This window comes from Beta vulgaris, chromosome 1, assembly GCF_026745355.1.
Source record: "Beta vulgaris subsp. vulgaris cultivar EL10 chromosome 1, EL10.2, whole genome shotgun sequence".
In the NCBI taxonomy this organism is placed as follows: domain Eukaryota; kingdom Viridiplantae; phylum Streptophyta; class Magnoliopsida; order Caryophyllales; family Amaranthaceae; genus Beta; species Beta vulgaris.
This window is the reverse complement of record NC_079202.1, coordinates 12,605,698-12,622,363: the sequence shown is the minus strand read 5'-3', so window position 1 is coordinate 12,622,363 and position 16,666 is coordinate 12,605,698. Positions and strand designations below refer to the sequence as shown.

The 16,666-nt window shown below is 39.6% G+C and overlaps 2 protein-coding genes and 1 long non-coding RNA gene across 3 annotated transcripts; all 3 read left to right on the top strand.

Annotated features, from left to right (window-relative positions):
- Window positions 1–1,602: 1,602 nt before the first annotated feature.
- On the top strand, window positions 1,603–7,940 carry LOC125494440 (uncharacterized). Its single transcript, XM_057391132.1, has 2 exons — window positions 1,603–3,869; window positions 7,910–7,940. Exons 1-2 carry the CDS (start codon window positions 2,419–2,421, stop codon window positions 7,938–7,940), a joined length of 1,482 nt encoding a protein of 493 aa, XP_057247115.1. The 5' UTR covers window positions 1,603–2,418.
- Window positions 7,941–8,703: 763 nt separating this feature from the next.
- Window positions 8,704–9,353, top strand: LOC130592090 (uncharacterized). The gene is made up of 2 exons (XM_057396244.1): window positions 8,704–8,946; window positions 9,034–9,353. Exons 1-2 carry the CDS (start codon window positions 8,764–8,766, stop codon window positions 9,286–9,288), a joined length of 438 nt encoding a protein of 145 aa, XP_057252227.1. The 5' UTR covers window positions 8,704–8,763; the 3' UTR covers window positions 9,289–9,353.
- Window positions 9,354–10,501: 1,148 nt separating this feature from the next.
- LOC130592089 (uncharacterized) lies at window positions 10,502–11,008 on the top strand. The gene is made up of 3 exons (XR_008970263.1): window positions 10,502–10,603; window positions 10,690–10,756; window positions 10,843–11,008. It is a non-coding gene; the product is annotated as an uncharacterized LOC130592089 (long non-coding RNA).
- Window positions 11,009–16,666: the final 5,658 nt, after the last annotated feature.

The window sequence follows — 16,666 nt, the reverse complement described above, 5'->3', positions numbered from 1 at the left end:
GAGAGATAAACATAGATAAATTGTGGAACTCGTGTGATATGAGAGAGGTAAATTAAAGATATTACCAAATAAGAAAATGTTGGAATTAATGTAAAACTTATAAATAGGAGAAATGTTGTATCTCTATTATACTAAGCTAAGGGCCGGGGGAGCTAAGGTGTCCCCCTATAAAATTGCTTTTGTGCCCTGCACTTATGAAAAAAAAGCTTATTCTAAAACATTAAATTCTTTCTTGATCTACAATTATGTGTCATAAGGAAATTTAAAATTGTCTAACTTACAATAAGATGTAATCTATGCATAAAACCTTTCCAAAAAAAATATGCTTAAAAAGAGAATTTTTTGGTTGAAAATTAAACTGATATAAGTAAAACAATTCCAAAGAAGTACAAAGTAAGAACTTACAAAGTTTCTTTCTACCTAAACTTTCAATTGCAATTACAATTTCAAAGAACATACTTTAACGATACAAAATAAGAGGATAGTCTCTTCTATTTATATTTTGGCTTCTATAATTGTTGTATGTGTGTCGATTAGGACAATTTATCATTTATTATTTAAAGGTTCGTAATAGTCATTTATGAAAGTTGAGAAAATCCATCACATCATTTTATTTTTTTGTAAAAATATGTCATGAAATTATTAGATATATTATTTAAAAATATGTCCGTAATTCAAATATATTAAGGAAATACACTAGAGGAAAAAAACAGAAGGGCTGCGCAAGAAGGGCTGCGCTTTTGATAAAAGCGCAGCCCTATTTATGAAGGGCTGCGCTTTTAAGGAAAGGCGCAGCCCTACAAAGGTGAAGGGCTGCGCTTTTTAAAAAAGCGCAGCCCTTCCTAAGGTAGGGCTGCGCTTTTTTTAAACTGGCGCAGCCCTACTAGCTGTTGGGGTACGTATTTTTTTTTCGATACTTACTATGCACTTGCGCGCCCATATTTCTCTTTCCTCTTTCCCTCTTTCTTTCACCTTCAATTTTGTGCGAAAAACCTCCACCACCACCACCCATTTTTCGAGCCCTAATTCTCACCACCACCACCACCCATTTGCGAGCCCTAGTTCTCACCACCAAGACCCACTTTGCGCGACCACCACTCCACCACCACCACAACATTTTGTCTCCACCATCACCACTACCACCACAACATTATTTCGTGCGAAAAACCTCCACCACCACCACCTTGTGCGCCGCCCACAACATTATTCTCTTCTCTTCTCTTCTCTTCTCTTCTCCACCATTTGAGTGGTTAATAAGGTATGAATTATTTTTGTTTTTAAGTTACTTTTGTTTTTCTTAATTGAATTAAATGATTAATGTGCAATGTGGGTTTTGTCAATTGTAGGAAGAAGAGGCTAAGGAAGGCAAATAAAGTCCCAAGTAGCTCTTTTCTCTTCATTGCTCGTCGTTGGTGTTAAGAGGTAACTACTTTAACATGTAGACAAAGTTGATAATTTATTGAATGTATATGTATTTTTTATAATGTATATATTATTTGTTGATATGAGATTGTATGAAAACGCAATGTGATTTAGCTATATATATGAAAATATATAAGTAGTTGTTTGAATCATCATCATATATGCCAGATACCCGTTCAAGACTTACTCATTAGGGGTAAGTCTTGAATAGTCCCCGGTTTGGGACTGTTCTTGGACGTTTGATCTCACTTAGGTGGTGAATGTGTGTCTTCTTTTCAATTCTGAGGAAAATCTTGGCTTATCGTTTCGCTACATTGTTCTCTGGGTACATATGTAGATAAGCAATTATCTACATTGTGTACTTGGAGAACTGTAGGGAAATGCTGCCGGATTTTCCTTAGAATTGGAAAGTTGGCATATATTCACTAGTGAGATTAGACGTCCAAGGATGGGTTAGGTTGGAGTGATAAGGACCTTTGACTGCATGCATACAATTGAACATGTGACTATCTTAGCTTGTTGTATACGTGTGTGATTTGAATATGTGAGTGTATGTGTACTTTAATAATGATTGATGCATTATAATGAATGTTGTGTTTAATTATTAGAGGTGGTCTTCTTGAATGAGATGGATCGTACTTGGATGTATGGTAGTCGTGAATCGATTGAGTTTGTGAATGGGGTCTCGGAATTCTGTAGAAGTGCATTAGAATATCAAACATCCTCTGGAGCAGTCGACTTTTATTGTCCTTGTTTGGATTGTAGAAATGTGAGCAAGGTTAGTAGTATACATGTGGTTAGGGAGCATGTATTTCGCCGTGGGTTTAGGCCTCAATACCATGTATGGATTTGGCATGGTGAGCAGGGGAGGTATATGGGAAGCTCTGGATTAAAGAATGATGTATGTGAAGAAGAAAAAAGAAGGATGATGATGAGTTAGGGGATGAGAATTTGGATGATGAATTTGGAGATGATGATAGGGATCGGGTAGACGAGATGATACACGAGGTTGAAGATCAGTCGTGTAGACGACCTCGTATTTTTGAGTCTATGTCTAAGGCTGCTGAAAAGCCGTTGTATCCAGGTTGTACAAAGTACACCAAACTTTCTGCAGTGGTAACACTGTTCAACATTAAGTCGAACGCTGGTTGGACGGACTCTAGTTTCACATCGTTGTTGGAAGTTTTAGCTGAGATGCTCCCTGAAGGAAATGAACTGCCAAAGTCGTACTATTATGCGAAGAAGTTGATGTGTCCTTTGGGTTTAGAGTACGAGCGGATACATGCTTGTCCTAACGATTGTGTGCTCTATCGTAATGAGTATGAGCATTTACATGAGTGTCCACGTTGTGGATTGTCGAGGTACAAGCGTGAAGGAGCTGGAGGTAGTGAAGGACCACCAGCCAAGGTGTTGTGGTATCTACCCATAATACCTAGATTTAAGCGCATGTTCTCAATGAAAGGAGATGCGAAGAATTTGAGGTGGCATGCAGATCGTAGGAAGAAAGACGGTCTGCTCAAGCATCCGGCTGATTCGCCTGAGTGGAAAACTATCGACAGGGTGCATAAGTCATTTGGTAATGAGGATAGGAATCTGAGGCTTGGATTATGTACGGATGGCATGAACCCTTTTGGCAATCTCAGCTCGCAGCATAGCACATGGCCAGTAGTTTTAGTGGTTTATAACTTGCCTCCTTGGTTGTGCATGAAACGTAAGTACATGATGTTGTCGCTTCTTATATCGGGGCCCAAACAACCTGGAAATGACATAGATGTATACCTTCAGCCGCTTGTTGAAGATTTACAGAAGATGTGGAACGAAGGAGTGTTAGTATTTGATGCGTATGCTAATGAGATGTTCACTCTGCGTGCCATGCTTTTTTGTACTATGAACGATTATCCAGCTTATGGGAACTTATCTGGGTATAAGACTAAAGGAAAACAACCTTGCCCGATTTGTTTAGATGACATGAAATCTACACACCTTAAGGGCTGCAAACATGTGTATATGCGCACACGAAGGCTCCTCAGCCGCGACCATCCCTATCGGTTTAAGAAGAAGGCATTCGATGGGACGGTTGAAGAAGAAGTTGCTCGTAGACCATTAACTGGTACTGAAGTTTATAATCAGGTGAAGGGCATTGAAACAGTCTTTGGTAAACCTGCTAGTGAGGTTGATAGACCTACAGGATTATGGAAAAAACAGTCCATTTTTTGGAAACTCCCATATTGGAAAGATCTAAAGGTCAGACATTGTTTGGATGTCATGCACATAGAGAAGAATGTTTGTGAAGCTATTATCGCGACACTTATGAATATTCCGGGTAAGACAAAAGATGTTAAGGCGTCACGACTTTACTTGGAACAAGAGGGGATTCGACCAGAGTTGTGGGCTCAGAAAAGGGACGGAAGAAAGAAGAAAAGAGGGGAGGAAAGGGTTGATGATGATGAAACAAAAAAGTAAAAAGGTGGAGGATTCGAGAGGAATTATTTGCCACCAGCTTGCTACACGATGTCGCGTGCAGAGAAACGGATTTTTTGCGAGTCATTGTATGGCATTAAGGTCCCTACTGGCTACTCATCGAATATGAAGCGCTTTGTTACCTTAAATGGTGAGTTGAAGTTATCGAGTATGAAATCGCACGATTGTCATGTCATGATGCAAGTATTCTTACCGATTGCAATTCGTGGGATACTTCCAAAGCATGTGAGGCACACCATTACAGAACTGTGTTCATTTTTTCATTCAATCTGCAGCAAAGTCCTAGACCCGTCGACCTCGATTCCTTGCAGACTAGAGTAGTTGAAACTCTATGCAAATTTGAGATGTATTTCCCCCCTGCATTCTTTGACATTATGGTCCATCTCATTGTCCATCTAGTTCGAGAAATTAAGCTGTGTGGTCCAGTGTTTTTGAGGTGGTGCTATCCTTTTGAGAGATATATGGGAACTTTGAAAGATAAAGTTCGTAATCCTGCACAACCAGAAGGTAGTATAATTCAAGGGATTGTGGGTGAAGAGATCAGTAATTTTGTGGCTGAGTATTTTGCTAGTGTTGATCCTGTTGGACTTCCGACATCCCGACACGAGGGCAGACTTGAGGGCAAGGGTACAATTGGTTCAAAATTGATCACACCTTCCGTAGAAAAGCGTAAACAAGCTCACTTATTTGTATTGCATCACGTACCAGATGTCCATCCTTATTTAAGTGAACATATGGAGGAATTACGTGTTAGCAATCCTGGAAAAGGAGTGAGGGCATTGACGCAAATGCATAACAAGACTTTCATTGATTGGTTTCATAAACGAGTACTCAATGATTTGGATGAAAGTGTTCCTGAAACAGTCAAGTGGTTAGCATTTGGTCCTCGTGAAGCTGTACGCTCTTATGAGGGTTATGATATTAATGGGTATACTTTTTGGACTGAACGTCAAGATCTCAAGTCAAGATCGCAACAAAATAGTGGTGTTTCACTTGTGGCGTCGTCTACACAATATGCAAGCTCGAAAGATAAGTCGCCTGTACATGCTGAAAGCAACTACTATGGGCGAATACAAGAAATCTGGGAGCTGGACTACTGTACATTTAATATTTGCCTCTTGTGTTGCACGTGGGTTGACAATAATCGCCGTTGTGTAAGAAACGATGATCCTTGCGGTTTCACCCTTGTTGACCTTAGTCGTTTACGTGAAACTGAGGAGCCATTTGTAATTGCATCACAAGTGAAGCAAGTATTTTTTGTAACTGATCCTGCTGATCATAAGTGGTCAATTGTTGTACCTGGTAAAAGGAGTATCCTCGGTATTGGTGATGTTGATAATGAGGAAGAATATGATGCATTTGAGGACCTCCCCCCTTTACCTATCCTGAAATTCGTGTGGAAGATGATGTAAATATGTCGGAGAATTATATGCGTGTAGATCACACGGAAGGGATACATGTACTTGAGGATCCTAAGAAAAGGCGGAAGCTCAATGAATCATGAGACATAAACTCAGGTGTGTGTAATTTCTCCAATTTTTAGGCTTCAATTTCTTGTTGGTTGCATTTTGGGAACGAAAAGGCCATTTCCGGCCTATTTTGGCCTATTTTGGCCTTTTCGCTCCCAAAATGTACTTATGAAGTGATTTAACCTCAAATTCTTTTTGAACATGATATATGATGTATAATGTAACTAGTATGTAGATTTTTAGGCTTTAATTTCTTGTTGGTTGCATTTTGGGAACGAAAAGGCCATTTCCGGCCTATTTTGGCCTATTTTGGCCTTTTCGCTCCCAAAATGTACTTATGAAGTGATTTAACCTCAAATTCTTTTTGAACATGATATATGATGTATAATGTAACTAGTATGTAGATTTTTAGGCTTTAATTTCTTGTTGGTTGCATTTTGGGAACGAAAAGGCCATTTCCGGCCTATTTTGGCCTATTTTGGCCTTTTCGCTCCCAAAATGTACTTATGAAGTGATTTAACCTCAAATTCTTTTTGAACATGATATATGATGATAATGTAACTAGTATGTAGATTTTTAGGCTTTAATTTCTTGTTGGTTGCATTTTGGGAACGAAAAGGCCATTTCCGGCCTATTTTGGCCTATTTTGGCCTTTTCGCTCCCAAAATGTACTTATGAAGTGATTTAACCTCAAATTCTTTTTGAACATGATATATGATGTATAATGTAACTAGTATGTAGATTTTTAGGCTTTAATTTCTTGTTGGTTGATTTTGGGAACGAAAAGGCCATTTCCGGCCTATTTGGCCTATTTTGGCCTTTTCGCTCCCAAAATGTACTTATGAAGTGATTTAACCTCAAATTCTTTTTGAACATGATATATGATGTATAATGTAACTAGTATGTAGATTTTTAGGCTTTAATTTCTTGTTGGTTGCATTTTGGGAACGAAAAGGCCATTTCCGGCCTATTTTGGCCTATTTTGGCCTTTTCGCTCCCAAAATGTACTTATGAAGTGATTTAACCTCAAATTCTTTTTGAACATGATATATGATGTATAATGTAACTAGTATGTAGATTTTTAGGCTTTAATTTCTTGTTGGTTGATTTTGGGAACGAAAAGGCCATTTCCGGCCTATTTGGCCTATTTTGGCCTTTTCGCTCCCAAAATGTACTTATGAATGATTTAACCTCAAATTCTTTTTGAACATGATATATGATGTATAATGTAACTAGTATGTAGATTTTTAGGCTTTAATTTCTTGTTGGTTGCATTTGGGAACGAAAAGGCCATTTCCGGCCTATTTTTTTGGCCTTTTCGCTCCCAAAATGTACTTATGAATGATTTAACCTCAAATTCTTTTTGAACATGATATATGATGTATAATGTAACTAGTATGTAGATTTTTAGGCTTTAATTTCTTGTTGGTTGATTTTGGGAACGAAAAGGCCATTTCCGGCCTATTTGGCCTATTTTTGGCCTTTTCGCTCCCAAAATGTACTTATGAAGTGATTTAACCTCAAATTCTTTTTGAACATGATTCATATGATGTATAATGTAACTAGTATGTAGATTTTTAGGCTTTAATTTCTTGTTGGTTGCATTTGGGAACGAAAAGGCCATTTCCGGCCTATTTCGGCCTATTTTGGCCTTTTCGCTCCCAAAATGTACTTATGAAGTGATTTAACCTCAAATTCTTTTTGAACATGATCATATGATGATAATGTAACTAGTATGTAGATTTTAGGCTTTAATTTCTTGTTGGTTGCATTTCGGGAACGAAAAGGCCAATTCCGGCCTATTTTGGCCTTTTTCGCTCACCGTGCACACCCTCCCCACCCCTCCCCCTGCTGCCACCCCTCCCCCCTGCAGCCTCACACCCCCCCTTCCCCCCTGCAGCCCCCCTCCCCCCCTGCCCCCCCTCCCCCCTGCAGACCCCCCTTCCCCCCCCTCCCTGCAGACCCCCTTCCCCCCTGCCCCCCCTCCCCCTGCAGCCCTGCACACCCCCCTGCCCCCCCCCTCCCCCCTGCAGACCCTCACCCCCCCCTGCCCCCCCTCCCCTGCAACCCCCCCCCCCCTGCCCCCCCCCTCCCCCTGCAGACCCCTCCCCCTCCCCCCTGCCCCTTCCCCCCTGCAGACCTGCCCCCCCCTGCAACCCCCTGCCCCCCTCCCCTGCAGACCCCCTTCCCCCCTGCAGACCCCCTCCCCCCCCCCCCCCTCCACCCCACTGCCCCCCTCCCTCCCCACTGCCCCCTTCCCCCCCTCCACTGCCCCCTTCCCCCACTGCCCACCCCTTCCCCCCACTGCCCCCCCTTCCCCCCCCCACTGCCCCCTCTCCCCCCCCCCCCCACTGCGCACCTTACCCCCCTTCCCCCCCCCCCCACTGCCCCCCCCTTCTACATACTAGTTACATTTTTAATTTGCTTTTTTTTTTTATTAATTCGTATGTTTTTTACCATTTCAGGGACATGGAGGATGTGCATACGGATACGAGTGCGGAACACACTACCGAGGATGAGTTTTCGATCACAAAAAGGAACAACGGCAAATGGTTATGGCTCGCGTGAAGAAAAAGGTATACAAGCGTCAATTGCAAGTAAGAACTTGCAGACGAAAAAGAGGAAAGGAAGGGGACCTACAAAGTCACTAGGGAAACCCACCCTAATGACTTTGGAGTACGATCAATTGGGGCAACCTTGTGGAAAATGGCGTCAAAAGTATGCCATGCAAATTGGGATTTGCATGCATAAGCTCTCCATTCTCCACTCATGGAAAGAGGTCCCCGAGTCTTTGAAGAAGATGATTTGGGAAGATACTATGGTAAGATTCGCGTATAATTATTTAGAATTTTAACACTTTGGTTAAATATACTATGTAATATTGACTAATTTGTGAAATGCGTTCTTTGTAGAATCAATTCCATATTCCAAACGATGAAGCGAAGAAGAATTTGTTTCTATCCGCAGTTGCCCAAAGGTTCCGAGACTTCAAGGCCAAGCTAGTGTCGGGGTGGATCACGAAGCGGAGAAAAGTCGGGGGAACAAAGAAGAAGAAAATCTACGACGGGGAAGCAACACCTTCTTCTGAGGCTTCACATGACACATCATTCGAGGATCCCTCCAAGCTTCCATATCAGATATGGAGGCATATCACAGTTAGCAGTGGCATGCATTTGTTGCACAAAAAACAACTACCCCAGAAGTTGTTGTAAGAATTTTTTACTAGCTAAGATTTAATACTTCAATCCAATATTATATAACACCATATCTAACCTTTGTTTATATTTGTGTGTTTCAGGCAATTCGTGAGAAAAATAGCGCGAATGCAAAATCTAGGAAGCACTATCACCATCTGGGTGCTCAGTCGTATGGTCAGGCGAGAGAATCGTGGATGTATGACCATTACCCCACGATTGCGTCGACCACGACGCAATCGGGCACTAGCTCTACGACGACAGCTGCACAGCGGCAACCAGATAGAGTGCTCGATTGGTGGTGTTCCATGCATGGGGTTGATGCAAAGGGACAGAGAGTCATACCTGATCCCGGAACAAAACAGATAGCTAATGCCATTGTAAGTACATATTATAAGTTATTGATAAGGTTTACATAATAATATAACTTCTGCGCTCACAGTATTTCTCTCTTATCATTTATGCAGATTGGCTTGAAGGAAAAGGAGGCAGCTGGTGAGTTCACTCCTAGAGGACAAGTTGATGCCTTACACGAGACTCTAGGACGGGACCAGTATGGACGTGTGAGGGGCGTAGGAGGTGTCCGCCTCGGGGTGAGAAAGGTGTATGGTGATCAATACACCTCTACGTCCAGATCCACTACCTCCAGTGTCAATTCATCACCTTCCATAGATGTGGAGGCTATGAAAGCCGAACTTCGGAGGAGCTCAGAGCGGAGATGACTCAGAATTTCAACGCCATTTTGGCGCAGATGGGCTTACCGACTTTTGGTGCTTTCACGCAGGGCAATGTTCCTATGCAGCCTATTCCTACGCAGCCTGTTCCTACGCACCTCGTCCACAACCGGAGTTAACGGTAATTGTTTAATATCACAACTATTGTTCTTAAATATGTTGTTTCATAGACTAACCTTGAATAGAGTTTTTTTTTAAAGGAAGAGACACCATGTGAGCTATGTAATCAAGGAGATGGTCATGGTAGATTCATTATCGTGGCTTATGGATCTGTACAGCCCCCTAGGGACCGGCCACTATTGCACAACCAGCCAGTAGCTGATATTCACATTGTGCCCGGTTTCGAAGCATTTCCTCTTCCGCTGCCGAATGCAGGAGTTGGTCTACAGTTATTGTCTGATTCCATTGGCAGTTATATTCTATGGCCGCGTGCATTGGTGCGGTTAGCATATCAGGTACAATCTCTAACATAAGTTATATACATAGTTTTCTTTTATAGTTCCTATATATGATTGTCAGTAATATCTTTTAATTTAACTAATTACTAGGGTTCGGGGAAGGCCGACAGGAAGGGAAAGAAGGTAGCTTCACCTCAGGGAGGCCGACGTGCCCAAGTGGGAACGAATTCTTCGGCAAAGTATCCACTCATTACGGATATGGAGGTGGTGCAACGCCTTACTAAACCGTGCTTCTGGCTACATGAGTGCATTAGCGATGCAGCCGATGAAGCAATGATTGAGATTAAGTTGTCGCACCACCAATTCCACTACATTGATGAGGAAACATCGACCTTCATTTCTAAGTTAGATATTAAAGAATTCTTACTTGGGGAAGAGTTGAATGTTTCCATGATACAAACATTCATGAGGTAATACTTTATTAATTAAGTAGTATTCAATCCAACTAATAATAACTTCCATAATAAGTAAGTTTTATTTTTATCAATATGAATTCTCAGGCTATTATACAATGATGTGAGTCGATCTAGTCAACCAATCTTTGGTTGGTTATGTCCAAGCTTTGTACGAGATGACAGTTGCGTACAAAACGAAAAAGAGGTGAATCGTCTTGGATATAAGATCGTTCTTCTTCCTTACATAGAATCGTATGCTTCTTAAACTGACTTTTTAATTAATTAAATTGACCTATTAGTTGTTCTACGATAACAATAACATTTTTTTTATTGTTGTAGGAACCATTGGACACTCATTGCAATATGTGTGTCAAGTAACGAAGTCTACCACTTTGATTCTTTGCGTAAAGGAACAATACGGTCCTTACTAGTCAAATCATTGTTAAATAGGTAGCTTAATCGAAACTATATATGCACACTTAGCTTATTAAATATTAAATGTACATCTAATCTTATAATAATGTGTATTGATGTAGTGTGATGAAGAAGATTACTTCATCTGGACTTCGACAAGGAAAAGCTCCTGTTTGGTATTTAGTCGAGGTAACATGTAATATTTTTTGCATCCTTTTATACAAACACATGTACACATATAACATGTCATTTATTGCATCTTTGGTGAATTTTAGTGTCCGGTACAAGAAGGTGGACTTGCGTGTGGGTATTACGTCATGAGGTTCATGCTCGATATCGTCAACTATTGCAAAGATGTTGTTGATCTTCGAAAGGTATGTAACTTTTAGGTTTCCAATTGTTGTTTGTTGTATTTCCGGCCTATTTTAGCCTTTTCGCTCCCAAAATGTAGTTATGATGTGATTTAACCTCAAATTCTCTTTGAACATGATTATATGAGGCATTTATAACTAGTATGTAGATTCTTAGGCTTTAATTTGTTGTTGGTTGCATTTCGGGAACGAAAAGGCCAATTCCGGCCTATTTTGGGCTATTTTGGCCTTTTCGCTCCCAAAATGTAGTTATGAAGTGATTTAACCTCAAATTCTCTTTGAACATGATTATATGAGGCATATTATAACTAGTATGTAGATTCTTAGGCTTTAATTTCTTGTTGGTTGCATTTCGGGAACGAAAAGGCCATTTCCGGCCTATTTTGGCCTATTTTGGCCTTTTCGCTCCCAAAATGTACTTATGAAGTGATTTAACCTCAAATTCTCTTTGAACATGATTATATGAGGCATATTATAACTAGTATGTAGATTCTTAGGCTTTAATTTGTTGTTGGTTGCATTTCGGGAACGAAAAGGCCATTTCCGGCCTATTTTGGCCTATTTTGGCATTTTCGCTCCCAAAATGTATTTATGAAGTGATTTAACCCCAAATTCTCTTTGAACATGATTATATGAGATATATTATAACTAGTCTGTATACTTTTAGGCTTTAATTTCTTGTTGGTTGCATTTCGGGAACGAAAAGGCCATTTCCGGCCTATTTTGGCCTATTTTGGCCTTTTCGCTCCCAAAATGTAGTTATGAAGTGATTTAACCTCAAATTCTCTTTGAACATGATTATATGAGATATATTATAACTAGTGTGTAGACTTTTAGGCTTGCATTTGATTTTGATTCCATTTCGGGAAGATATATGTCATTTTTAGAAGTACTAACTACGGTAAAATGATTGACTTTTTGTATATGTTTATTCCTTGGTTGTTTTGCAAGGTTTATGCTAGTTCCATACCACGTTTGAGGAACTTCACCAAAGAAGAAATTGACGAAGTTCGGGATAAGTTGGCTTCCCACATTACCGATGATTGCATAGGATGAGATTTTCGCTCCAACAATGTACTAGCTAGTTTCTATCACCTATGTACACTTTTTACATTATTTTAATATATTTGAAGTTAATTATTACCTTTCTCCACTTGTCATATATTATCGTATTGCAATTTGCATTTTTTTTCTTGTCCAAGAGAGGTTATGGGTGGGGGTGGGGGTGGTGTGTGGGTGCAGGTTGTGCTGCTGGTATGTGCAGGCTGTGTGCAAGCAAAAAAAAAAAAAAATATAAAGTGAAGGGTTGCGCTAGTTTAAACTAGTGCAGCCCTTCTAGCAAGAAGGGTTGCGCTAGTCCTTCACTAGCGCATCCCTTCTTCTTAGAAGGGTTGCCCTTCTAAACTAAGAAGGGCTGCGCTTGTGAAGGAGGCGCAGCCCTTCTAGTTAGAAGGGCTGCGCTTTTTTCAAAAAGGCGCAGCCCTTCTAGCTGGGAAGGGCTGCGCTTTTTTGAAAAAAGCGCAGCCCTTCTAACTAGAAGGGCTGCGCTTTTCTAGCGCAGCCCTACTTGAATACTGAAGGGCTGCGATGGAAAGGTCTGCCCTCAAAAAGCGCAGCCCTACATGCCATTTTCAGCGCAGCCCTACTGCTTTTTTCCACTAGTGACCTTCTTTTCTTTTGGTCTGTGGTTTCTCAATCCACTTATGAACAGCCATCGTTTTGCCCCTGTTCCTTGCTACAACCAGTTCCTTTTTAAGATTGCAGATCTGTTCCTTTAAGGAAATTTTTTTTCATTCAAATTTTCAATCTCAGATCTGTAACCTTTCAAAGGAGTTGATCTTAAATCAAAGGAACTTAGAACAGGGACAAACTCCTTCAAGTGTGAAATCTCTAAATTGATTAGATAATTTTCATTTTTCAAGCTTTCATAGTATTCTTTGATTTTTAAGTTTTTATCAAATAAATCAAAGAATGTTGTTTCAACATCTGTTCTCATTTTCTTAAGCCATTTTATGTGTTCTTTGCAGACCTTTAAGGCTTGTTCAGTTTGCTCACGTTTTGCACGTTCATCTCTACATTCAAGAATTGCATCATAAAGAAGATCATATATTTTAGGCCTAGTTTTACAATCTAAGTCTGACTCAAGACCATGTTGACTTACCTCGGCCTTTTCTTCATCTTCTTTTTCATCAATGCCATGAGGCAAAGGTTTGTTGTTTCTTCAGTTTGTTGTTCCTCTTCTTCTTCCGTCTCTGAGTCTCCCCAAGCAGCTATCATTGCTTTGCGCACGTTTGCCTTAGAGAAAGGTGCCTTGGATTCTTTGTTCCTTTCAGCAAAGCGTTCCTTGTTCCTTTCTTTGGTTTTGTCATTTTCCCAAAGTGGATATTCCTTGATGAAAAGATATGTACTACCACATTTATGACAAGCAGCTTTGTTAGAAAATTTCTTAGTTTTACGTTTGAAGTTCCCGTTCTTCATGTTCCTATACATCTTTCGAAATTTTCGAACCATGAGGGCTGCTGCTTCTTCTTCTGAGTATGAATCATCTTCATCATCTGCTTTGGGAGCAATGGATTTTGATTTGGAGCTTTCACCATATTCAGTATCAAGGAGAAGCTCATGAGTCATAAGTGACCCTGCCAGCTGTTCTAAGTTGAACTTAGTGAAGTCTTTTGTTTCTTGAAGAGCGGTGACTTTAGCCATCCATCTGTCCTTAGGAAGACTCCTAAGAACTTTTTGAACCTGTTCCTCAGATGAAATAAACTTTCCAAGAGAAATGTTAGTAAAACGAGTAAACATATCTCGAATGCTTTCCTTAGTTTTCATGGAGAACAGTTCATATTGATTCATTAGTAAATCAATTTTGGATCTTTTGACTTCATTAGTTCCTTCATGGGTTACTTCTAGTAAATCCCATATTTGCTTTGCGGATTTGCATCCCATGATCCTATTATGTTCATGGGGTCCAAGTCCACAATGCAACAGTTTAATAGCCATGGCATTTACTTCCATCTTTTCAAATCAGATTTGTCATAATCAGAGAGGGGTTTTAGAGTTACCTCATTTTTGTCATTTGTAGTTGTGACTTCGAAATCACCAACTTCAATGACTCTCCATACCTGATAGTTTTCAGCTTTGATGAATATCTCCATGCGGTTCTTCTAGTAGTTGTAGTACTTCCCATTGAACATAGGAGGCCATTGAGTAGAGTAACCTTCCTCAAGTTTCTCGGTGGTATTCATTGTTCCTTGGATCTTTTTCTCAATAGGGTTTCCTATCTGTCGTGAGTTCTAGCTCTGATACCAATTGTTATTTCCCTAGGAACACTACAAGAGGGGGGGTGAATTGTATGTGTAGAAATAAACGTAAACTTTTTGCGGAAATTTAAACTTAAACAAATAAACAAGCTAGAGGAACAAAAGGGATTTGTACGAGGAAAAACTTCTTGGGCCCAACAAGAAGAAACAACCTCGACCACTAGGGATTTTAAACTCAACTCTTTCACTAATTAGGCCAAACAACTTTGTTACAACCTAATTCTATTCTCGAGCCACACCTTGAGTTCCTAAACTCAAGTTCCTGAGCCATTGTTCCCTTATAAGTAGTTCCTCTCAACTTCACTCGAAGTTTTCTCACTCTTACTAGCTTTACTCAAAGCTTCTCTCTTACAGAAATTCACTCAAAGTCCCCTTACCCGAAAAACCAAAATACAATTGATCGAAATAAGCTGAGTGGAATTAGAGTAAGAAGGCAAAGAACAAATGGCTATTATGAGAGAATGAAGGCACTGACACTTAATTAGTTAAACTCACTTAATTACTTAGTCAGACACACTTTGGAACTTATTTAGACTTCAATATTTATAGTTACAAACATATAGAACGTGGGAATTAAAATCAAGTTCATGTTAAATCCATTATCCCATGATGTTCCTCCTGTCAAGGAACACGTTTTTTAACATATCCCATGATCCCAAGATCTCTATTTGGACGTGGACATGTTTTAGCCACTGCTCCTAAAGATTAGGAGTTTCTTAAGCTTTATCCGAAAATCAGTTAACTTTAAAACACATTTAATATTTAAAACTGAATTTTAATCTTTAAGAAAATATTATCTTTTAAATTAAAATCCTCTTAAAAATCGGATAAATATTTTCTTATCTTTTTCGAAAAACAAAATCTTTTCCTAAAAAGATTTTCTATAAAAACTGATTTTTACTTAGATAAAATCGGTTTCCTATTATTTAGGCATGACTTACTCAACTTCATAATTGAACCGTTATACTGCTTCAAGCCTAAGTCTAGTTCCTTTTAAATGTTATGCTCCTTTAACAGATTCGTTTAGTGCCATTTAGTTTGTTCCTTAGGAAGGAACAAACTCTCATTCTCAAATAACACTACCAATGTTCCTTACCATCCTTACTTGTTCCTTTTACAATGGAACTAGAAAATAAAACGCCTTACTTTTATTCTTCTTGATCCAATGTTGCTCCAGTATCAACTTCAAGAAACATCTTTACTTAGTCTTTGAAATCCTCTCTTGACTTCTTCCTTTACTTCGTATTCTCTTTGTTCCTTTCAATGATACCTTAGGAAATCATACACTTAAATAACTCATTAGTTCACTACTTAGTTTGCATCTTCGTTTATTTGTCATCATCAAAACGAGGGTTCAACAGTAAGGGGGTCAAACCTTCGTAAGACGATGGTGTCATTTGGAAAAAAGGGTCTATATTCTGGAGACTTCCTTATTGGAAATACTTACCAGTTAGACATTGTCTCGACGTAATGCATATTGAAAAAAATGTTTGTTATGCAATTATCAGTACTCTGTTGAACATGCCAGGAAAGACTAAGGATGGTCTTAATGTTCGTAGAGATATGGATAAGTTGAAGATTCGACCTAATTTACGGCCAAAGGTTAAGGAAAAAGTTAATAAAGGAAAGGGAACAACAACGTAATTTGCCTCCAACTTGCTATACATTGTCTAGGAAAGAGAAACGATTGTTTTGTGAGTGTTTATACGGTATTAAGGTTCCCACTGGATAGTCATCTAACATGAGAAGACTTGTTTCTATGACTGATCTGAAGTTAATTGGGTTGAAGTCCCATGACTAACATGTGATGAAGCAAGTGTTTTTGCCTACTGCAATACGCGGGATTCTTCCAAAACATGTCACGCCTGCTCTCACGAGATTGTGTTCATTTTTCAATACCATATGCAACAAGGTACTTGATCCTGATAAGTTGGATGCTTTGCGAATTGAGGTGGTGATCACACTTTGTCAATTTGAGATGTATTTTCCTCCTTCTTTTTTTGACATTATGGTTCACTTAGTCTTTCTTTTGGTAAAGGAACTTAAACTGTGTGGTCTTGTGTTTTTAAGAGGGTATACCCTTTTGAGAGACATATGGGTTCTTTGAAAAAGAAAGTGAAGAATCCAGCAAGACCAGAGGCGAGTATTATTCAAGGAACAATTGCCGAAGAGGTTGGAGGATATTATTCTTCTAAGTTTGCTAAGGCTGTGACGATAGGTCTTCCAAAGTCTAGACAGATTAGAAGGCAAAGATGGGGTCGGAATGCGACATATTTCACCTTTATTGAGTGAGTTGAATAAAGCTCATTTTTTCGTGTTGCACCATGTTACTGAAGTTAATCCATACGTAGAAAGACATATGTGTGAATTACGTCACAAAAATCCGTCAAAAGGGGAGAGGGAATTGATGA